At 41.2% G+C, this 24,552-nt stretch overlaps 1 protein-coding gene across 2 annotated transcripts; it reads left to right on the forward strand.

Annotated features, from left to right (window-relative positions):
• Positions 1–2,309: 2,309 nt before the first annotated feature.
• On the forward strand, positions 2,310–24,491 carry ppp1r16a (protein phosphatase 1, regulatory subunit 16A). 2 transcript variants are annotated; one of them, XM_070553221.1, is made up of 11 exons: positions 2,310–2,398; positions 13,774–14,660; positions 14,914–14,984; positions 17,035–17,180; positions 17,513–17,616; positions 20,832–20,956; positions 21,133–21,258; positions 21,331–21,406; positions 21,478–21,607; positions 21,679–21,841; positions 21,915–24,491. In XM_070553221.1, the coding sequence occupies exons 2-11, from the start codon at positions 14,414–14,416 to the stop codon at positions 22,446–22,448; spliced, it is 1,722 nt and encodes a 573-aa protein (XP_070409322.1). In that variant the 5' UTR covers positions 2,310–2,398; positions 13,774–14,413; the 3' UTR covers positions 22,449–24,491. The 2 variants fall into 2 exon arrangements, with proteins under 2 accessions (XP_070409322.1, XP_070409323.1); XM_070553222.1 differs by lacking the exon at positions 2,310–2,398 and adding an exon at positions 2,407–2,564.
• The last annotated feature ends 61 nt before the right edge of the window (positions 24,492–24,552 follow it).

A 24,552-nucleotide genomic window follows, 5' to 3' on the forward strand; every position in this document is an offset into this window, starting at 1 on the left:
ATCAGAGGATCACTGGTTATTTTAAGGAGTTGTCAGCTTTTCCTGATCTGAATTAAATCAAAGTTTTCAAAAAAAAAATCAAACAGTTCTGCCTGGGAGCTTATTTTAAAGCATTTGCAGATAATTTTACGTCCGTTTATGGCACAGTAGTTAAGAAAATGACAAACACACCCTTTAGATTTGACTTGGTAAAGTTTTTGTTTGATTGTACACGAAGGTATGCAAAACTGTCTCACCCGCTTGTTTTGCAGATGTTTGAGTTTACCTTTTAAAATCAGCAACATCAGGAAATCCTTCTGACTCAATGTCATCAGAGCCTACTAAAAATACAGATTGGTTTCATAGGTTCCTTCAGTTTAAGATATTTTATTTATCATCGTTATGCGCATTTCATTGACTGGAGCTATAAGAGTTTCAACAGAAGGTTTTAAAGAGGGCAGTTTATACAAAACTCAACATTTGCATCCTTTTCTGCTTCCAAATGTGAAAAAAAACCATTGATTGATTTTACGCCAGTGTTTAGAAATTATTTACCTAAAATGAGCCATTTCAAAAAGTCCCTGTTTGTGAGGTCACAAATGAAACAATTAGACCAGAATCACCTCTCAGGTGTAAGAGAGAGCTGCTGGAGGAGCAGTAGGTCTACTCTGAGCCCTTCACGGATATTGGAGCTTCTCAGCTAATAGCAGCCAATCATGGTGTGGCCAGCTCCAGTTTTTTTTTTACAGTGACAGAGCCCTGAAACGGGTCATTCAGGAAGGTACTGAAAATGTCAAGAATAAAACTTTTGAAATCCCCTTTTTAAAACTTCAAAACTTTTTTGATCCGCTCTGATCAGTACACTGTCTTGTGTATAGTAGCCGTTTCTCTAATTATTGCCACTTCATATTATTATTTTATCATGATTATATTCTTACGTCCTTTGCTTATCTCTTATTTTTATCCTTCTTTTGCACCAAGTACAGCAGCAATTTCGTGATTTCTTGCACATATGCCAATATAACCCTTCTTCTACTAAGTCATAATATGTCCCCTTTCAGACAAAGTTGACCTAAACCTTTACAGTTTTGACTTTTAGACACATTAAAGCATTTCCCATCATTTGTGGTGTTAGGTTCATGAACATAAAAAAAGGAAATCACTAAAATAAAAGAAAAATTACAAACAATAATTTCATGAGAGCAACTGCCATCAAATACTTCTATGTCATGAAGCCCCTCAGCAACGGTGCTTTGGGAAAAAATTGGGTTTGTTATTATTATAAGTAACCTATGCAAAAACAACAGTCATTTTAACAGGAAATGCTTCAGTGCTACATGTTTGAGTTGCTATGTAAACCTTAGCCTTCAGTGTTTGGTGTGACTTTTCTGTGTGTCTGTTACATCAGCTGAGCATTGCTTATCCTGCACACACCCTCATGGAGTAAATTTAGTCAATTCCTTAAAAAACTATATATATATATATATATATATATATATATATATATATATATATATATATATATATATATATATATATATATATAAGAAAGAAAAACAAAATTCTTTGCTTTATCCTGCCATGTGATTGCTATTATTATTACTAATCATAAACATGCATTTTATTAGAATTTAAGGGTGTGTGTGTGTGTGTGGGGGGGGGGGGGGACCACCAGATCTGTGGGACGACCTGATTTTGACCAGCTGAACCCTAAACTTGCCTGTTTTGAAGGTTTCATAAGTGATAATTACCAATATTGACTCAGAGGCAACTAAAATGGCCCAAACCATGGTACTGCCACCATGTTTCACAGCTGAGACACTTGATTTATCAGTTTTATTTTCATCTCTTCAAACGTAATTCTGATTATTCAGACAAATTACTTTTTCTAATCATGATTTTTAAAAGAATTGCAGCTGCTTGTAGAATCTCCAGATGGTGAGTAATTAACCTAAAAGCATTGTGGGCGACCTATTTACATTTTTCACACAGAATTTTCTTTACACGCCCTTTTCCTTAAGAGTGATCTCTTTTTGGCAAAACTCTCCTGAGGGGAGTTTAATGTTAGTTATTTTTTAACTTTTATGGACTTTGCGAGCTTTCACAGGAGTTTATTAAATCCTGCCATAATGGTGGGTGGTGGGAAAAATCTTTTTATTTATATGTAACCATATTATTATTATTATTATTATTATTATTATTATTATTATTATTATTATTATTATTAATACTATTAATATTATTATTGTTCCATAACCGAAAACAGCTGTAGTCGTTCCTACAGGCTATTTAATTGGTGACTTTGGCGCCCCCTAGCAGAACGCCTCCAGCGGGAGGATAGCTCAAGGTCCCGTTGTTATGGTGAGGCATTTCCTCTGAGGGCTGGCAGGAGGAGCGGCGGACAGCAGCTGACTCACAGGTAAGACGTCGCCTCAACGTTTTCTCTCACTTCACGTCGAATTAGCGCACCAGTCCTAACTCAAGTCACATCATTTCGGTGGGATAAAGACGCTTGTTGAGGGAAGGTGAAGTATTTGCCAGAACTTCGCCGCGGGACGCTTCTGGTCATCGTGTAGCCAGCTAAGGTAACGTTAGCGTCACGTGACAGCTCCGCTCGACAGGTGCTCCTTTCATGAGAGTTTTAAAATTATATACAACTCGTCCGGGTCCAGGTGTCTTAGACGAACTGCTCACCTTTACCTGTGAGATGAACTACCTGTTGAACCTTAGCTGCTAAGGGAACTAGCTAATCTGCTGCTCCAACGGGTCAGGACGATGTTTGGGCTTGTTGATATTTACAATGTTAGTTGCAGTTCAACGTTACATTAATAGAGTAAGGCGAATATGTAAAAAGTATTTATTACATAGTTTAACCTTTAGGTTACCTGAACACGTTTCAGTTGGGTTTATGGTCTTCAGAACCTGCCGCCCTGTAGGTCATGGTTCAGGGCTAAACGTGCCCACGGTCTTTCATCTCTTTATAATCTTGTTGGTTTTTATTATTAAGCAGTTAACCAGGTGGTAAAACAGTCACCTGCCAACAGGTAGAGTTGTTTTATTCACAGCATCGATTCTAGTCCCAGATCACAATATCTCTGAGGCTAAAAATAGTTATTTGAGCCATTTAAAAAACTTGTAAGGTCAGAAAATAGTTTTATTAGTAAGACATGTTTTTCTTTGCTGCATAAATGTGAGTTAAATTATGGCAGGTGTAACTAGTGTGACCATTTCTGTAAATCAACAGATACATGATAAATAGTGTATTTCTTCCTTTTGATTAGTGTTATAGTAAACACTGTGCTGCCTGTTTTGTTTTTGTTTATCCCTAAATCTCTTAATTCCCCATTCTCGTGGCTGCTTGGCAGATTTACTGAGATTTTAAATGGCGCAACTCAAATCTTTACACATGACAGGGCTTACTTTCCAACCCTCCTTCTCATTCTGTCCTCCCATCAAGGTCAGCAACAGAATTTTTTCTCACGTTATCATCGAGGAATGGACCGAGCCTAAACTGAAACGAGATGTTTTGACTCTGCGGCCTTTTTAAAAACTGATGCACAGCTGGTGTGTTTATTTTTATTTTTTTATGTTTAATTAATTAGTAATTAAGCTCTGCTTCATGTGTAAGTGATTTTTAGTTTGAATTGTAAACAACAAAAGCAGCTTTTATGTGTGTTTGGCTCGGGTCGCCTGGCTGTGTTTCAAATTGGACGTAGATTCATTCCTGAATCATCAAGCTACATCGACTCAGCATTGTTTCTGTGAATTGGACAGGAAGGTCCAGTGCGTTGCATCAAACAGGACAGCAGGATGTTCTCTGCAGACAACGCTGTTTGGTGTTTAATGGTGACAAAGCAGCACGTGGTTTAAGGCCCGTCAGAGCTGTACACTGTTGTTTAACCTGTGTTCTTGTCATTTCGGTCACAAGCCGTTACACTGGGTACCAGCCACCTTATGAATGTGTGAGCTTTGAGAGTGTGTGTTCATAGTGCTCCATTCATTTGAGCTGTTGGAGGAGTTTGTGTTGCTCACAGCCTTTCCTGTTGGCTCATTAAATTGGAAAAAAAAACCTCAGGAGACTACAAATGTGCGATTGATGTTTGCACATTTTTCCAAACATATAAAATACACGTTTTTATGAGTAGGTTCGAGCAACTTCTTTTTTTCCTCTGACTTTTGCTTGACTCAGGATCACAAGGTGCTTACAGTGTTGGGCAGAGACGTTGGGTAGTATTTTCATCCACTCACCATTACATCTATTTTCTTTACTGTACTAAAAAAGGAAATATGCACAGTCAAGCAGGAACCCGGAGTTTTCCCTCTTTCAGGAATAATGATTTTTTTTTTTTAGAAATCGATAAAAGTGATAGTCTTAAGCTTTTCTGTGATATAATTTAGGCAATACGTAATTTTTTTTGTGTGTGTGCTAAGCCCGTCCCGTGGACATTCACTGCCATTGATGATTAAAGTCATCATTGGCATGTTTTTACTGTGTGGGCGTTGGAACGAGCCTCCGCACCGCGAGAAAAAACATCTCCGCTCTAAAGCCGATCTTCATCCGCATACGTCACAAGTCACGTGATCAGGGAGCAGAAAATCCATGTGTTAGATCGTTTTGGGCCACTGCTGTAAAAAAAAAGTGAGGAGCAAATTGGAAAAGCTTCTACCGATCACAATTCAGCAATGGATTATAAAAGAACGGATAAAGCTCGAAACACACGGATTCTTCCTGATGTAAGAGGTGAGTCTCCGCTTTGTTTTGGTTGTTATAGCATCGACATCATCCTAGCGCGCAACGTTCTGTGACTCTTACAAAAACAGTAAAAACGGCGAGAAACACTGGCAGCGAAGGGCGTTAACGATCAGGAAACGGCTGGCAGCGAATGAGTTAATATGTAGATGCACCAGTGGGCGGGCGCTGGAGAGTATTAGGGATGTCCCGATACAACTTTTCACTTCCGATACGATATTGCAGCCTTCAGTATTGACTGATACTGATATCAGCACAAATACTTTCATACTGTTTCTTAGTGTGGAACGTATGAAAAGCTTGATCAAGTGACATTACTCAATCGGAGAACAAGAGCCAATAACAGTAAGTATGGGGAAAAAATGACATTTGTTTTTAACCATTGGTTGCAAAGATGTGAAATATAATGGACTGTTTATCAGAGATTTTAGATGCAGCCCAATATAATCCGATAGTGTTTTGGGGCAATTAGATATGGATATCAGAACAGGACATCCCTAGGGATGTCAGTGTCGCCGACAGGTTGTCCAGTAATTAAAAAGTTGTAGGTTCGATCCCAGCTCCCGTCAGAGAGTGCTGCAGTTCTGTTCTTGGGCAAGACACTTTAACTCGCCATGCCTGCTGCTGGTGGTGGTCGGAGGGAGCGGTAGTGCCTGTGTTCGGCAGTCTTGCAAGGCAGCTGTAGCTCATCGTTTCCGTTGTGTGAATGGGTGAATGACTGTTGTGGGGGGTTGTAGAACCCTAAGAAGGAGCTATACAAATACAAGCTATTCACCATTTTTACCATTTAGATGGTGTCCTCTGGGGAAAAGCAAAATGCTGGATTTCTGCTTTAGCATCCTTTCAAGCATCCATGTGGCTGTCTGTCTTTATTATTAAACTAAGATGATTTATGTAATGTTGGGAAGTATTTTACAGTGGTATGAAAAACTATTTGCCCGCTTCCTGATTTATTATTCTTTTGCATGTTTGTCACACAAAATGTTTCTGATCATCAAACACATTTAACCATTAGTCAAAGATAACACAAGTAAACACAACTTGCAGTTTTGAAATGATGGTTTTTATTATTTAGGGAGAGAACAAAATCCAAACCTGCATTGCCCTGTGTGAAAAAGTAATTGCCCCCTGAACCTAATAACTGGTTGGGCCTCCCTTAGCAGCAATAACTGCAATCAAGCATTTGAGATAACTTGCTACGAGTCTTTTACAGCGCTCTGGAGGAATTCTGGCCCACTCATCTTTGCAGAATTGTTGTAATTAAGCTTTATTTGAGGGTTTTCTAGCATGAATCACATTTTAAGGTCATACCAAAGCATCTCAATAGGATTCAGGTCAAGACTTTGACTAGGCCACTCCAAAGTCTTCATTTTGTTATTCAGAGGTGGATTTGCTGGTGTGTTTTGGGTCATTGTCCTGCTGCAGCACCCAAGATCGCTTCAGCTTTAGTTGACGAACAGATGGCCGGACATTCTCCTTCAGGATGTTTTGATAGACAGTAGAATTCATGGTTCCATTTATCACAGCAAGCCTTCCAGTTCCTGAAGCAGCAAACCAACCCCAGACCATCACACTACCACCACCACCATATTTTACTGTTGGTATGATGATCTTTGTCTGAAATGTTGTGTTACTTCTACGCCAGATGTAACGGGACATTTGCCTCCCAAACAGTTCAACTTTTGTCTCATCAGTCCACAAAGTATTTTCCCAAAAGTCTGGGCAATCATTCAGATGTTTCTTAGCAAAATTGAGACGAGCCCTAATGTTCTTTTTGCTTAACAGTGGTTTGCGTCTTGGAAATCTGCCATGCAGGCTGTTTTTGCCCAGTCTCTTTCTTATGGTGGAGTCGTGAACACTGACCTTAATTGAGGCAAGTGAGGCCTGCAGTTCTTTAGAAGTTGTCCTGGGGACTTTTGTGACCTCTCGGATGAGTTGTCTCTGCGCTCTTGGGGTAATTTTGGTCGGCCGCCCACTCCTGGGAAGGTTCACCACTGTTCCATTTGTGGATAATTGCTCTCACTGTGGTTTGTTGGAGTCACAAAGCTTTAGAAATGGCTTTATAACCTTTACCAGACTGAATGATCTCGATTACTTTTGTTCTCATTTGTTCTTGAATTTCTTTGGATCTTGATGTCTAGCTTTTGAGGTGCTTTTGGTCTACTTCTCTGTGTCAGGCAGCTCATATTTAAGTGATTTCTTGATTGAAACAGGTGTGGCATTAATCAGGCGTGGGGGTGGCTACAGAAATTGAACTCAGGTGTGAAACACCCCAGTTGGGTTATTTTTTAACAAGGGGGGCAATTACTTTTTCATACAGGGCAATGTAGGTTTGGATTTTGTTCTCTCCCTAAATAAAAACCATCATTTCAAAACTGCATTTTGTGTTTACTTGTGTTACCTTTGACTAATGGTTAAATGTGTTTGATGATCAGAAACATTTTGTGTGACAAACATGCAAAAGAATAAGAAATCAGGAAGGGGGTAAATAGTTTTTCACACCACTATATTTTGATAACTGTTTTATTTCAATTGCAAAATGAATTTCTTTGTTTTATATCTTTTTCAGATCAACTCGGTGTGTTAGAACGGTTTTGGCTTTTCATACCGATATCTTTAATTGAATAGATTGCTAGTAGGTTTTTGAAGATGCACCACTACTGTCATACTTGGGCATAGACATTTTTTTGTGTTATTCTGATGCTGGAACAGTCATAACTTTGTAGCTTTAATGTTAGGATTTACACCTCAGACTGTATTCTCTTAGCTAAAAATGGACAAATCACCGATTCTTAGTGTGGCAACTTCAAGCTTGTGAGGAACATTTGTTGGTGATTAACTCTGCTTGTCTTTGGCTTTAATTTTGAAATTCCACACCATATCTGGTTTCTTTCTCAAGTGGAAACCCACCATCACCTCTGTCATAAAAAAGGTCCAGCAGAGGATGTACTTCCTGAAGCAGTTGAAGAAATTCAATCTGCCAGTACAGTCGATGAGGCAGTTCTACACCGCAGTCATCTAGTCCATCCTCACCTCCTCAGTCACCGTGTGGTATGCTGGAGCTACCATCAGGGACAAGAAGAAGCTGTAGCAGGTTGTGCGCTCTGCTGAGAAGGACATTGGCCGCAAACTCCCCTCCATACAGGACATGTACACCTCCAGGACATTGAGGTGTGCAGGTTGGAGAAAAGCTGACCTGTCTCACCCTTGACAGTCTTTTTGACTCGCCCCCATCTGGCAGGAGGCTCAGATTTATTCGGACCAGAACCTTTCGTCACAAGAACAGTTTCTTCCCCTCTGCTGTTGGACTCATGAATGACAATCCTAGGGCTGCCCACTCCATTCGCTTGGTTTCAGTCACATGACTCAGTGTTGTGTTTGCACCTGAACTGATCTGCTCTGATTAGCACCTACACTGACTAGTCTAATTATTGCCATTTTATATTATTTTATCATGATGATATTCTTACTTCCTATATATATATCTCTTTATTGTTTTCTTTCTTTTTGCACCAAGTACTGCAGCAATATCCTAACGTTGTGACTTTTCACACACATGGCAACAAAACCCTTCTGATCCCGATTATAATCCCCACCCCCCCCACCCCCCCGGCAGAATTTTAGTTGTCATCTTTTTCATGCCGTCCAAGTTTGCAGGTATGTTTTCATCAGCAGATGTAAGATGTTGGTGTCTCTTCACAACCATAGGAAGACCTGCAGTGTGTTTTGAACATGTTAATGTGCTTTAAGTCAATGTGTGAAAACGGCTTTTAATCACAGCGTGTAACTGCTGCTCAGTGTGATTAGTCTACTTGTCGAGGCGAAGGGAAACACCACTAGGATAGATTCTGGCTTCCTAAACCTCAGCGACATAGTTTTGTTGTTAGATTTCCAGTTCCTGGTAAGAGATGTCGTTGTGGTTCTCAACCCATCGGTAAAAAGCATGGTGTCTGGCTTAGCCTAGCCTCTGATACCCAGCTCTGGTTGGCTTTGGCTGAGATTTGTTTGGTCTCTCATGGCTGTTAGTCTGCAAACACTGTCCTCTTGTGCCCTGAGTGTCTGTTTGTGTTTAAGAATGCAATAATAGCAGTTTTGTTCCCGTCTTCATCAGATGATTCACAATCAACCAAAAGTCTGCAAAGTGAATACTTTTCTAATACTAACACAAAATGTTTGTAACATTTACACAAAACTATACCATCAACTACTGCTCTTAATACCACAGTCAGTGGTTTTAAGGTGGCGGCTACCTGGAAACAGTTTAAGTTGTTAATAAGATTGTCTCTCTGGCGACTTAAACCGTTAAGGCTGCGTTCGAGATCATTTGTTCATTATGACAAACAGGCATATGCTGCTGTTGTGACAGGAGATCCTCTGTTACTTGGGCTTTGTGTGTTCACTGTAGGACCACAGAATATACATTGAGTGTATTGTTCTGTAATATTCATTGCATCAGGGGAAAAGATACAAAAACACACTGTTTTGTGAGCATCCTGAGTGACAATAAAATAAGGAAAATGTTAATTTTGCATTTAAATTTAAAACCATCGCTGACCACCATCACCCACCTAGCCTTTAGCCATGTCTAGGTTAAATTAAGACACCTGTCATGATGTGATTCTGTCTGGTTCATGTTCTACCTTGTGTCTGTATGTTTAATCCTGTGCAGCTGCTCACTGCAGTTATGTTTTTCACCCGTGGCCCACAGTTTATAAGCTCTCCTCAGTCTCCCACAGTGTCAAATTTTCAGCAGCCGTAGCGTCAACATTCCATTGTTCCACAGTTCAGTTACTGACCACGTTTTCGCCCTTTTGGCATTTTCCTTATCAGATTGTTTATTATTTGCCTTCAGCTCATGGTTTTTGATACCTGAACTGTAAACCTTTATCTATTGGTTTTGTGAAGATGTCACTTTAAAATTTGAAGCTATCTGGATTAGGGTTGTCACGGTAACCGGTGTAGCGGTAAACCCCGGTAAAAAAGTTGACAATAATAATAACCGTCTTGCTTTTTAAAAAATATATTATCTCGGTGGATTACTGTGGCTGTGGTGTAGGCGCGGTGACCCGTACCAGCCACCGTATCATCTGCTGAAGTTGCCAGTCATACGCGCTTTGTTGTTTACAACCAAAACTTTCTTGAAGCTAAAGCTGAAATAATGGCCAAAGGAGGAGACGGCAGCACGCAGGACATTCATTATCCCTCAAAGAAGACAAAGTGGGAAGTACGGGCATTTTTTAGATATTTGAAGAATGCCGAGGGACAGCTGATAGAAGACGGATATCCTGTTTGCAGCACATGCAGAAAAAGTGTCTGTGAAAGGCAGCAATGCTTCAAATCTCATGACACATCTGCGTGACCATCACCCACAACTCTACAGTCAACGCAAGGCAAGCTAACCAGGGTCCGAAATTAACACTCGCCACTCGCCAAATGCGAGTAAATTGCTCCATTTGGCGAGTAAATTTTTGAGCTCTACCTGCCACCTGGCGAGTAAATGTTTGCACAAAATTAGTTATGTTTATCAGTCATCTTCCATGGATTTCTGATACTCCTCCCGCCTGCATGCAGCGTACACAAACGTACGCGAAACGTGAATGCCGCATCCAACATCATTTCCACCTATCCCATTCAATCACTTTATTAAGTTAGCCGTTAGCTTCGTGTTAAAACTAGCGGTGAAATGTGGCGGTTTTTAACTGGAGTCAGCCAGCCTTCCAAAAGAAAACTCGTCGAACTGGAAGAAAAACCACCAGGACCAGTGGCAACCAGAAGATTTTGTGAAAAGTGGCGAACTGGAGACGGCGGAGTCGTGAGACAATGGCTACATTATGATGACCACGTAGCGTTGCTGCCTTTCACAGACAACTGGCCCTCGGCATTCTTCAAATATCCAAAAAAAAAATGCCCATACTTCCCACTTTGTCTTCTTTGAGGGATAATAAATGTCCCAAGTGCTGCCGTCTCCTCCTGCCATTATTTCAGCTTTAGCTTAAAGAAAGTTTTGGTCGTTAACAACAAAGTGCGCATGTGCCGCCGGCAACTTCAGCAGATGATACGGTGGCTGGTAAGGGTCACCGCGCCTACACCGCAGCCACGGTAATCCACCGAGATAATATATATATTTTTAAACAAGACTGTTATTATTATTGTCAACTTTTTTTTACCGGGGTTTACTGCTACACCGGTTACCGTGACAACCCTAGCCCTGACACACTTTCAGATATTCTCATGGTGCAGCTGTGTTCTCCAGAGATCAAGGACTACGACCCAAATGAGGCTGTAACGCTTTGGCACAAAGACGGTGTCGGAAGCAGGAGGCCAGACTTCATGGACAGAGAAAACAAGGAGTCTGACTAGATTTCAATGAAAGAGTTCATAAAAACATCTCTAAAAATAAATAAATAAATAGTAAAAATGACAAAAGAGTTGTTTTCCTTATTAATTGATGTTTTAATTATTTTGTCACTCTGTTTGGAATCAACATAATATAGAATAACATGCTTTAGGTAGATCTAAATCATTTAGAATTTTGGCCGGTAAAAAATATGCTTGGCCGGTAGATTTTCATCATCTACCGGCCAACTTGGCCGGTGAGTAAAAAATTTTATTTCGGACCCTGAAGCTAACGTTAGCGTTTTAGCCAAAATGCGTGATCCGAGGATTTGGGTTGAGGGAGAATGCACCGAGTCGCTATATAAAGCAGCCGCAGCGCCGCTACCTGCATATAAACCGTGTCGCGGACACCCCCATGTTGAAATGACGCTATGCATTACGGGGCTCCAGGGGCAGATAAGAGTTGGTCTCTCTCCAAGAATAATTATGAATTTAACAACGATTATTGCCTGATGACATTTTCCCAAATCTGCAAAGCTCACTGGAACACAAACCGAGGATGATATTTTCCTGATATAGGGTTTATTACTCAAGTAAGGGTAAAAAAGTATCTGATTAGAAGGCTACTTGAGTACTGAGTATCATCTGATCTAATATTTTTAAATGATGACATCAAACAGACAAAAATAAGAAGTTATGGGCAAATATTGGTATTTTAAAGACTAAAGGGGACAAATGTAAACAAATAACATAATTACAAAATATCAAATTTTAGGCAAAATTTGGACACAAACTGAGGACAATATTTTCCTGATGTACAGGGTTTATTTAGTTGTCTGAAAATGTAACATGTTTAAAAAAATACCGCGATAATACCGAAAACCGTGATAATTTTGGTCACAATAACAGTGAGGTTAAATTTTCACATCGTGACAACCCTAATCTGGATGCTAATGATTGTGAGAGACGTGTCTGAAGTAAATTTAGAATGTTTTCCACAGTAAATTATGTTGGATTGTGAATTTAAGACTGGTTGTGGACCAACCTTTTTTATTGGAGTAATTTTATTGGACTTTTGATGTAAAAAGACCATTCATGTTGGAGATGGCTCTATTCCTCAACGATACAAGGCTTTGAACGGTGAGTTAGACATTATTTTGAAATTCCGAGTGGTTTGACTAAAGCATTTACTGTGTCTACAGTTATGATTGTATCCTTGATTGCGACATATCACTGGAATCACAAGAATCCTAGCTGAGACTAATTCATAGACATAAAAAATGTTACTCATTAAAAAATGAACAGCGAAGGGCTTGGCTAAAAAATTTGTCCAATCGCTCAGGCTTACACTGAACCCAAAACGGCTGCAGGCGGAACACTCTGAAGTAACCACTGACTCCACTCCCATTCCAGTCAGTGAATAATTGCTAACGTCGTGTTTTGACATGGCTTGGTACACTTCGAACCACGTTGGCTCCGGTACTGAAAGGTTGTGGGGGAAACTACAGAAAAGGCCGTCCAACTGGACCAAAACCATTCGAGCCACACTTGAGTAGGTCTATATGACCCTGTGGTGGACTGGCAACTTCTCCATGGTGCCCCCCACCTGTCTACTCCCTCTGACCCTAGTATGAATTAAGTGGTACAGATAATGGAGGGAAGGATTACAAGCTGGGATCCGTACCTGCAAACACCACCAGGATTATTGTTTATAGTTGTTTTTTTGTTGTTTTTTTTTTTGCTTAAAGCCAAGGTTCTCCCTGCTCTGGTGCAATGTCCTGGTCCAGCTGTAATACTGAGTCTTTACATCAGTTAAATAGTCATCATTGTTGAAAAAACAGTCATTAGTGCATTGTTTTATCCACGGTGCATACAGTGACCGTACAAACCTATAGGGGAGTGTTGGGTTTTAACTCAATCTAAGGAAATCCTTACATAGCTCGTGACAATAGCTGACAGGATAGTCATCTTAAAATAGTCCCTTTCCTGAGCGGTAGTTAAGATTTCAGTGGGTCAGGAAAACCCTAACAAAACCTCAAGTTCAGTTTCAGTGAATAGTATATCAATTTGTTTACTTTTTAATTTAGTCTAGATTCATGTACTGTATATAGTTTTTTGTTTGTAATAAACAAAAGTCTTGGAGGAGCTTTGTTCCTGCTTTCTGCCAGTCATGTTGTCCTCTAATCAGCTGATTTATGACCCTAAACATGACTCATCTATTCAGTGGCTGCTAGCTGCAGTAGCTCTGTGGCTCAAGACCACAGTCTTAGCAGTCTCTCTCTGTATCTTAGCGGGTGCCTCTAGTTGACCTTCCTCTCGGCGTACACAGGCCAAGGCCTAAATAATAAATGAGCAGCCTGGAAAGAGCCAAGTGCGTGTGCAAGCAGTGTAATACCACTGGAAGTTGGAGGTAAAAAGTGAGTTTGCTAGAGTTTACATTAGTTTTTACAATGAAACAGAATGTTGCACTCCAGATTATAACCACTTTTCCCTCTTGGCTTCACCCTGTGGATGTCCCCAACCTGCTGAAGTTTGTGTTGGACTGCAGTAGTGTCAATCATTAATGAAAAGCGTCCCACCTTCTCGGGTTTCCTTCAGTAGAGCAGCGGGAGAGGAAGGAGCTCAAGGGTTAAAGATATTGGGATTGGGAGTGCAGCATGTACATTAGAATGTAACGTAGCTCTCACGTCTTCTCTGTCTTCCAACAGAATGTCGCCAAGGATGAGGACCAAGTCACTGAAACCATCATACCAGCCCTTCATCTAAAGGAAGTACACCAACAACAAGTTAGGGAATGTTCTCTGTTTATAACGAGAGGATTTTATTCCTTAAGTTGTTGCTGAACATCTTTATTTCTGCATGATGGATCTATTCTTCCCCACATGGATCCTCAAATGTCCTTCCCATGTTGAATGGAGGTCTTTGGCACAATCTGTATCAGTTTGAGTTTAATATTTGCACTTTTTCATCTTCCTGTTTGGATTTTTGAATGTATTACTGCAAAATTGGCCACAGTTGAAATGGATGGAAGGACTGGAAAATGGCTAAAACCTTGGATTGTTAGGTTTCGGACATCGTTCTGCTACGATTTTATTCTGACACCATAAGTGTTTATAAAAATGGAAAAAAATCAGATGATCACCTTTTTAGTCACGGTTTAAATATTTCTTATGCACATTCTTGTGTGAAAAGGGTTTTTTTTGGGTGTTACAAAAGGCCGTGATGTAGGCCTTTTTGGCCTGAGTGAAGGCTGAAGAGACTTGAAAATTTAAATCCCCAAATCAGAGAAAAGATCAAATATTCTCAAAGCTAAGTGGAAAAACAGCAGAGTAGCAATCGCTGCTCGCTATGGCAGCAGATCACAGTGAGCTGCTGGCTGAGATGGCAACTGTTGGACGTCTGAGTGCCACAGAACGTCTAAAACATGCCCAGAAGAGACGTGCTCAGCAGCTGAAGGCTTGGGCACAGATGGAAAAAGATGCAACGCGAGGGTCGCGGGCCAAAGCAGACAGGAAGAAGAAACGCACCACCAAAGTAAAGTTTCCTGACTCCGTCACTCTCCTAGATTCATCTGCACGAAACGACGTGGAGGAGGGTAAGTTAACCACACACCATGTGCAGCTGTTTGAATGAAGTGAACTCCTCTGGATACGACACACATTACCTGTAATGGGCTCAACATTTTCTTTTCAAAGGGTTTTGTTGTTGCCTGAAGGATTGAGGCTAATTATAGTGTAATCTCTTCCTTGTTGAGCAGAATATAAGATTCCATTGGTCAGTCAGTGTCTGTGTGTGTATCATGTACCTTCATTTAATTTAATTATTAGATTTTTTTAAATTTTTTTTAGTGACAGAGCTGCTGAACAGCGGTGTGAGCCCAGATCTGGTAAATGAAGATGGATTGACGGCCCTGCATCAGGTACACACCTCGGCTGAAGTAGTTGGTGCTATTGTTCGTGTGCATTTTTTTCATATTTGGAAACAAAAGAAGACTGAGAAGTAACTTTGGTCACCGTAACCCACATTTAGCTCCTAAGTCACATGGACTGCCCGCACTCAAACATGCTCCCGTTAGCTCTACTGCTAACGGGTCACCAGCAATACTTCATACAAAAAATAATCACATTTTCCTTAAACCTGTGAAACACTGAAAAATATTTTTAAATTATTATTTATGCTTATAATCTGTTACTCTTGAGTGTTTCATGCAGGCGGAACATGAAAATAGTCTCCTACACCTATCTCCTGCTTTAGCTTCTGATAGAAAATAGACGGTGAAACTCTAGGATTAGAAAATCCTGACAGATCTACGTCACACTGTCACTTAACATTCATGGACTCGCTCATCTTGGCTTGTGATGGGGTTGGTCGGTTTAGCGTCCAGGAAACGGCAGAGAACATCTTGACTAGTAGAAGCTAACCATTAGCATTAGCAACCACGCAGCAGAACTCCTTCAGGCTTGTGTTATTTGTGGAGATTAAACATCAACGTTGCATAGTGAATTGAGTAGAGTTGCGTTGCTGTTAGCCAATCAGATGTGATTGGCTGGCTGGTGTTACATAAATTGGTTTAACTTAAAGAGCAAGTCACCCCTTACAAGAAGCGTACTTCACTCCCACTTCATGTTTGAAAAATGCAACAAATGCTGTTGCCTAGCAGACGGAGAGGGTGGAGCCACTACAAATACACACACTCACGACATTGTGACATCATAATCTACCAGTTTACATCATAGCATACCTCTTAGCCAATGGCGATGTCAGATTTAAATTCAAATGCAGTGAAGAGTTTTTACCTGACAACGGTACAACACTGACAGTTTCAGGCAGAAATTTTAAATTTTAACTAAAATGCACTAAAGTGCAAAACTATTGACTACACGCGTCTGCAGCACGATTAGACACGCATTTATATAGTTTATCAGAAAAAAATAGTTTATTTGGGGGTGACTTGCTCTTTAAAACACACCTTCACTTCTTCCACTCTTCATGGTAGCTACAGAAATATAAACTGATCCCTGAGATCCCCCTGAGTCTGTTTGGGCTGAAAAGACATCTATGCGGCCTGACAACAGCTTCAAAGCTGGACTGAAAATAACCAAAAAGTTAGTTTGGTAAATTTCAAAAACAAGGTTTAGACACTACGTTGACCCCTTTGTTTGTTTGTTAATCTAAAAATCCTACCATGTGAATTCATGGATTTTTTTCACATTCTGTCTCTCACAGTTGAAGTGTACCTATGATGAAAATTACTGACCTCTGTCATCATTTTAAGTGGGAGAACTTGCACAATCGGTGGCTGACTAAATACTTTTTTGCCCCACTGTGTGTGTGTGTGTGTGTATATATATATATATATATATATATATATATATATATATATATATATATATATATATATATATATATATATATATATATATTGTATGTATGTGTGTGTATATGAAGTCTAACTCTGCATCTAGTAACACTAAGATATGTTTTGATTTATTTAGTTTGACCAGCCGTTTGTAACATAAAAACAGCTTTTATCGCTTCCTTGAGCAGCAGCAGATTTAAAGGAGACCATATTCTAATTCCTGTGTTTTATGAGTTGCACGTTTAAAGCATAATAATCCAAAGCTATGCATGAATGTTTGTCTTTTTTTCTGACTTTGTAATGTCATCTGATTGTTTGCCACCTCTCACTCACGAGTCGGGTGTTGGTCCGTACCATCGACATATATAAAGGTCCGTACAGAGGACCTTTTAAACTCAGCTGAAGCTGTTCTTCCTCTGGGAAAAGTTTGTCTCACAGCAAAGCTCTGAGCCATGTTTGCAAATTTAGCCTTTCAAGCCAGTGTAGCTTACAGTTGTGTTGTTTAGCTACAGTACATATTTTGTGCTTGTGAATGTTCCTGGGGGTTTGCCTGTAATTTGCTCTCTCATTTGCATCTGATTTGTTTGCCCTTTTCCTCCTCTCTTCCCAGTGCTGCATTGATGATTTTGTGGAGGTAGTGCAGTGCCTGCTGGACGCCGGTGCCTCTGTGAACGCCTGTGACAGTGAGCTGTGGACGCCGCTGCACGCTGCCGCCACCTGTGGGCACACTGGTCTGGTGCAGCTACTTATTCAAGCGTGAGCCACTGCAACTATGAATTTAAACTTTTACTCACTAGTGTTAAAAAAAATCAAACATTATTTATTCTTCCAGTTAAATGTTTTATTTTTAACTTGATAACAACAGATACTAACTCCAGTGTGCACGTGTCATTATCCATTTACTCAGCATAAAGACAGAAAACCTGCTCTTATTTGTTCTCAGGAGAAACAAACACATTCAGATACAATATAAATATTACCTCGAAAACAGTCAGCTCTGTAAATGGGGGTGTGTCTTTCTAAACCTGTTCTCTGTGCTTGTTGATGCATGAAATGCTAACTGTTTACACGTGTCTGTTTGTCCTTAGTGGTGCTGATGTGCTGGCCGTTAACACAGACGGCAACATGCCCTATGACCTCTGTGAGGATGAAGCCACCCTCGAGCTTCTGGAGGTGGTTATGGCCGAGCGGGGTCAGTAAGACACGCAGCACCTACTCCCAACTGTCCAGTTCACAATGTTGGTTTCCATTTGACCAAAACAGCTCAACATGATATAGGGTGTGTCCGAATCCACGGGAAGGATTCTTGTAAGAGCGCATTTTGAGGTCGATGACGTCACAGCGCAGCGACGAGTACCGTCCGAATTCCAAGAATACTCATTCTCGCGTCCTCAAATGTGTCCTCGCTCCGCCCACATTTCGAGGACGGGCCTATTGTATCCTCACAGAACAAGGCTATCCCAGCATGCTTTGCGCGCCGGCTGTGGATTTTCAACAAGAAGAGAAAATGGGGAGAGCTACGAAGTTTTAAATGTAAGTTTGTTAAAAACTAGCCGTAGAAACCTAAAAAGCTTAAAGCGGTTCAGTTTATAGACATTTTTTGTTTGTATATTTGTTCTTTTAATTACATTTTAGGCAGAAATCAGCCAGAACGAGTTTGTATCACGGGTCCCGTGTGTGTGTGTGTGTGTGTGTGTGTGTGTGTGTGTGTGTGTGTGTGTGTGTGTGTGTGTGTGTGTGTGTGTGTGTGTGTGTGTGTGTGTGTGTGTGTGTGTGTGTGTGTGTGTGTGTGTGTGTGTGTGTGTGTGTGTAGCGGAATTAAACTTGTCATTTGTTTTAAGGACAACGGAGCAAAGAAGCGTTTTTATTAAGCTTAGAGGTGAAGAGTGAAGTTGTTTACACACACAACCACAGTAGTTCCTCTGTGAAAAGTAGTTTTACATTCAGGGGTTTACACAGCTGACACATTTTAATGAAGTAAAAATTGTTTGTGTGAAGATAATAATTTTTATCTTTTCATGTGGATAAATGTAAAAATGTGTTTATTGCCTTTTTGTCACCCGTGGTCTCTGATTTTCTCTGTAGGACTGCAGGTGTCCAGGGTCAGGAGAGGCTTTACCTGTTGGTCCTCCTGGGAGAGAGTCCTTCTACTGTCGTCATGTTAATGTTATTTAGCTGTTTGATATTTGAACGCGTTTATTAAAACAAATACTAACTGATAACTCTTTCTGGTCATTGATTTTATCACCAGTTTTATTATTACAGATGTTTTTGAACATGTTACATGAACAGAAAATGAAAAGATGGTAAGGAGACAAGATTATTTATAATACGTTACACTTATTTACAGATCAAAACCAGTATGGACCAGTTATGTACGGTTAAAGCAGGATTAGCCTGACTGACTCTTCCTGGATCGTTTATTTAAACTGAGTGAGCAGGAAGTCTTTAACAGTGCAGCTGGATCTGCTGCAGGAGGATCCAGACGTGGATGGAGGGCTGGAGCAGACCCGTGGCTGGACGTTTCTGGTCAGAGGAACATCATACAGGACGGTCTGCAGAGAGAGCTTTGGGACGCTTCCTCTCACTGTCCAGTCCATCGTCCATCTACAGGGCCTGCTGGGCTGGCTCGGACGACGGCTGTTACATCTCTAAGATGTATTCAGAAATATGAAATGAGGAGATGGTTTATGGATCCACTGGTATAACAATTATGACTCTTCAGCAAATAAAACCACAGTGTTGTTTTTAATAGAGGTTCCTACATAAATGACTTGCCTGTTAACATTAGTGGTGGTTTGCTGGTCCTTCCTGCAGGACAGAGCACCACTGACCTCCTCCACACACATCTTCCTCACGCTCATCCTCCAGACCCACAACTTCACCAGCACAGAGGCAGATGTGCAGCACAGTGCATGCTGACCTGTAATAGATTAAAAAGAGGTTTTTATAGAAAAATGTAAAACAAACATAACCTGCAGTACACTGGTTCTGTTCAGTTTAAAGAAAAGCAGCAGGGAATAGTTAAATAAAAACTACAGAGAATTTACATTTTTAAGACAGATCTAATCATTATTAGGCTTAACTTGAATAAACAAATGCTTATTGAAAACACTTCAATGCTATTTTATTAAAACGCCTGATTTTTAAAGCATTTTACCCCCATTTGATGCAAAATAAGAAGTTCTAAGGTCCAATTAACATTAGAAAATATCCTACTGCATTCAACATTTATAATGCATTTGGTTTATATTAATTCCCTACATGATAATACTCTGTAGTAACGTGTTGTGTATGTTTAACAAGTTCGTTCTGTAGCTTAAAACATACATGAAACCATCTAAAGTTAACATGTAAGTCCTGAAAGCTTCTAGAATAAACAAAGTTACTTTACCTGAAAACGGTTGTAAACAAACGCTGCTGATGGACGTGAAGCTGCTCTAGCTCCTTAATATTCCTGCTCAATTTTCGCTAGCTTTAGGATTTTTCCTTTGCGTGTAGCTGCCGCCACGGCTGTGACGGGACCTACGGGCAGGTGCGCAGATAGGTTGGGTGACGGGGGGATCTGTCCCCCCCAGATTCAGATTGACTAATCCATCCCCTCCACTTATAAGGCAAGAAAGAAAACAAAATCGGGGGTTAATAGCATCAAGTTGGTACAGCTTCTTAAAGGGACACGAATGTTGCCAACCTACACACATCTGTCAAATTTATTGAAATGGGAACAATTATCTAATGTTTAATTTTTGTTAATGTTTAAATAAAACATGTTTTGCATAAAGCATGAGGTTTTGGTTAGTAATCGATTGGGAGAATAACAAATGACTGATTGTGATGGTGTTGCCAGCGTTCTATTGCACAGTGGCTTCAAACACGTATATAATAGTGTTAGTTTTTTCGTAAACCATTAGATGAAATGACACAAACTGACTTGAGCTCTAGTTAAGGCTCCTGCAATTGTTTGTGTACATTTGCGTTTGTGTGTGTGTGTGTATGTGTTTGGGGGAGGGTACATTGGAACTTTGTCCCCCCCCTGTTTGAAAATCCTATCTGCGCCCTTGCCTACGGGCCACCGTAGAGGTGAAGGCTAGACTGTCCGAATTCAGAGCCTCTGGGTTCCGGTCTTAGCGGCAGGGGCGGATTTAGGATTGAAGAAGATCCGGGGCTTAACACACACGCACGCACGCACACACACATAACACACACTAGTCTTTTCATAAAACATTCGGGGCTTGAGCCCAAGTAGCCGGGCCTAATGCCGCCCCTGCTTAGCGGTCTAGCAAGGACCGGCGAGAACCCATACTCATTAGCATCCTGCCCATGGATTCAGACACACCCAGGGTCTTCGTTTAAACAGCAGGAGGTGACTTGCATTGATTTATTTTTTCTTTTTGTCCCCGTGGGCAGGAATAACTCAGGACCGGATAGATGAGTGCAGGGGAGCTAAAGAAAGGACCATGCTTGCTGACATTCAGGCTCTGATTCACAGTGGAGCAGATTTAAACACACAAGACAACAACGGAGCAACGCTGGTGAGACACAAGGACACTTCTGCTCTGTGAGACGTCCTTTCTTAGAGTTTGAGTCAGCTAGAAGATACAAAGCATTTTATGTTTCTGATGGAAACAGTGACAGAAGATTCATCAATATTTGATGAGTTGGGTTACACCTTATAAAACATGTTGTGTTCTGGTTGATCTCTTCTCAGCTCCATATTGCCTCTGCCAATGGCTACATGTCAGTGGCAGAGATGCTAGTGGACAGCAGGGTCAATATGGAGCTAAAAGACTCTGATGGGTGGACACCGCTACATGCTGCCGCCTGCTGGGGACAGGTCGGTACTGCAGTTGAAGCCAACGCTTTATAAAACTTCATTCTGAGTAATGTTTGTGTTTTTGTTTGACAGATCCAAGTAGTGGAGCTGCTGGTGGCCCATGGGGCTGATCTAAATGCAAAGTCTGTCTTAGATGAGACACCTCTAGGTGAGAAGAACCCAACTCGCTCCATAAAGTAGCATTTAGTACTTGTCTGACCTGTCCTGGTGTTTTAACAGACGTGTGTATGGACGAAGCGGTCCGAGCCAAAATGATGGACCTGAAGAGCAAACACGACGCCATCATGAAGAGTCAGGACAGGCAGAAGGGCACGCTGCAGAGACGAGCATCCAGCACCGGAAGCAGAGGGTGAGAGTCAGATATTCCCGCTGGAGTTGAGACATTTTAACTCCCTCTCTGTGTCTCGTTTGCTACTACAGTAAAGTGGTGCGTCGCGTCAGTGTGAACGAACGCTCCAGTCTGTATCGGAGGGAGCATCACAAAGAGGCGATCGTGTGGCAGGAGCGCGGCCGGCAGCCTGAAACTCATGACGACGATGAAGACAGACAAACCGACAAAGAGCTGCACCAGCACGCTGTTTTGGTGAATTTAAATGTCTCCTTATCACTTTTATCACACCAAGAGCGACAAAATTCACCCAGATGTTCTGTTTCAGGCTGCTGGTGCTGCAGCAACGACGCGCCTAGAGGAGCTGGAGGCAGCTGACAGGAAGATTGCATCAAGTGTGGCAAATGGGGAGACCTCTGCTTCTCTAGCGTCTTCTGTTCCTGGAGAGCAGTGGAGCGGGGGAGGCTACATGGAGCGCAGCGCCTCCTACCAGCTCAACCCTGCGTCTGGATCTGGACTTTCAGAGGGGGAGTCTGCGGACAGTATGAATCGGGAGAAATCGCACCAAACGCTGGCCGACCTGAAACGCCAGCGGGCAGCTGCTAAGCTCAACAAGTATCCAGCACCTCCACCTCCTCTGCCACCTCCTCTAGAGGAGGAGGAACCTTCTACTGCAGCAGTAGTCCAGACCACCCCCTCTCAGACTCAATCAGAAATCCAAATGAGCCCTCCAGCAGAGCAAGCCGCCTCCCCCAGCCAGGTGTACTTCACCCCGGCCAGCGGAGATCCTCCGTTACTGAAGCTCCGAGCCCCGGAGGAGGAGCAGACCAACAACAAGGAGCCCTGCTGTGGCCTCATGTAAACACACTCCAGTCACACCTGTTCAGAAACAAGACTTCCTAATGGTCTCATGACATTTGCTACATCATCGTGTGCCTTTCAACATGTGACACATAATGATGGGATTAATACTGTTGACTTGGCCAAACATCCTGGATCTGTGGATTATCATGACTTCTGTTTATTCTCCTCTTCAGTTCCACCCACAGAGGGCGGGAAACAGGACATAAAAGTATCAAATTAGGATTAAATTCTATGCTAAAAAATATAAAACCTAACATGGTTGAAGCCTGCATATTATCATGAGTGGTGTCCCGTACTAGGACACCTCAGACTGTGACATCACAACCTAGTGGAGAAACTTCTCTGTTGCACGTTTTGTGGTGAGCCACGTGCCATGGATGGCTTGATCTACATCCAGTTAGCGTGCAACCTAGCGATCCCTCCTCTTTATGTTGTTCCCTTCTCTTTTGCACAGTGAGGTGTTTACTCGAGCTCAGGAAAGCTACAGGTTTCACTCTTGGGAGTCAAAGATGAGTGAACGCTGTGTTTTCCATGTAAGCCGTGAAGTTTAGCTGTGATTCGTCTGACCTTTGACTTTGACAAACACTTGTATTTTAAGGAAAATAAGGTTTTAAAGCTTGAAACACTAGTTTTTGTATACACTGAACTATTCGAATTACACACTTCGACATTCAGCGTTTCGATTTTTTTTTTTTCTGGTTTAAAAATTTCAATATTTGCAACTGCGATTTGTTTCACTGTTTTGCCACAAAACAAGATAATTATCATTTAAATCTATTAAAAAGTGACCCAGACCCTTCTCTTCACATCCTTAAGCTTTAAGTCAGTATTTCTGCTCTCCTGTCTTTAGAATTAAATCGCATTATTTATCGTTACACTGAATATTTCCGCTTGTACGTTTTTACTTTTCTTAAACAGAATGATCAAAGACATTTAGCGAGTTGTAATCAGAAAAGCACATTTCAGATGACTGTCTTATCAGAGTTTGGTGCCTTTATTTGGTGACTTATTTATTTGCTACGCTTGCACAAAGTCCCACGTGTAAATTTGGTGCACGGCGGGATTAAATAAATGTAAATTCACTCCAGCTGTTATTACATTTCAGTTTTTGATAGTGATTTTTACTGATTCCTGTGTGAAAAAGACAGGACATGAATGCATTTTCACAAATGACATTTGTATTTTTATAATGGCAGGTGCATCTTACGAATAAATCTGAGTATTTACGACTGTTATGTTCAAATGAAGTAGGGCTAGTATCCATTTCTGCACACGTGGGGACATGTAGGTGCCCGTTTTTCACTCGAACCCCTCACCCTTCGCTCGCTACGTCCTTTTGTCTTCCATCATGCTCCCCTTCTCCTATGGACTTCAGTCTGTTCTGGTCCCTCTGCCAGGGCAGCAGTTGTAAAGGAAATTCTCAAGTTGTTATGGAAGTCCAACATGCAGATAAAACTGTAGCAGATTCAGGTTTCATGTTGCTTTTGTAAAGGTTACCGCAGCAGCTTGTGTTGGAATGGCGGCCGCCGGTATTCTAAATTCCTGCTGAGGTTGAAATCACGCTGCAGAGCTTAAGGAGCTGCTCTGAAACCGCATCTCTTACATTTATTTGATATTTGATGCTTCCAAAATACGCTCGGTGACACACCAAAGTCACCACGATGTCACATGTTGGGGAGATCGAATGTCTTTCCTATGTTTGTTTCAAGATCTCTGACAGAGTACTTCTCCCTTACACACACACACACACACACACACCTTGGTTTTCTTCACTTACTGACTTATTCAAACAAATTTTTCTTTTTCTGTCTTCTTGCTCCAACCACCAAGCACACACGTGTAGTCCGTTTGGTCAGGATAAACTTTATTAATGCAGTAAAATTACAAAAATACAAATTTTGATGCTTCACTTGCTTCATTATTCGCACATTTTACGTGTTCGATGATACCTTTATTATATTTAATGAGTGGAACAAACTCTGCTGGTTGTGTTTCAGAGATGGAAAGTTACAGCAATAAATCATGAAACGACTTGTCTGAATTCAGCTCACATTCTTGGGTTTCAGGTCATGGCAGCTATCATGGTGTATCGCCCAGATCTG

Source organism: Nothobranchius furzeri, chromosome 7 (assembly GCF_043380555.1).
Source record: "Nothobranchius furzeri strain GRZ-AD chromosome 7, NfurGRZ-RIMD1, whole genome shotgun sequence".
NCBI classification, from domain to species: Eukaryota; Metazoa; Chordata; class Actinopteri; order Cyprinodontiformes; family Nothobranchiidae; genus Nothobranchius; species Nothobranchius furzeri.

Coding starts and splice junctions, on each gene's coding strand:
- ppp1r16a (XM_070553221.1), top strand. CDS start 14,414: ATGGCAGCAGATCACAGTGAGCTGCTGGCTGAGATGGCAACTGTTGGA. Junction 17,181..17,512: donor GTGCAGCTACTTATTCAAGC/GTGAGCCACTGC, acceptor GTTTGTCCTTAG/TGGTGCTGATGTGCTGGCCG. Junction 21,259..21,330: donor CTGCCGCCTGCTGGGGACAG/GTCGGTACTGCA, acceptor TTTGTTTGACAG/ATCCAAGTAGTGGAGCTGCT.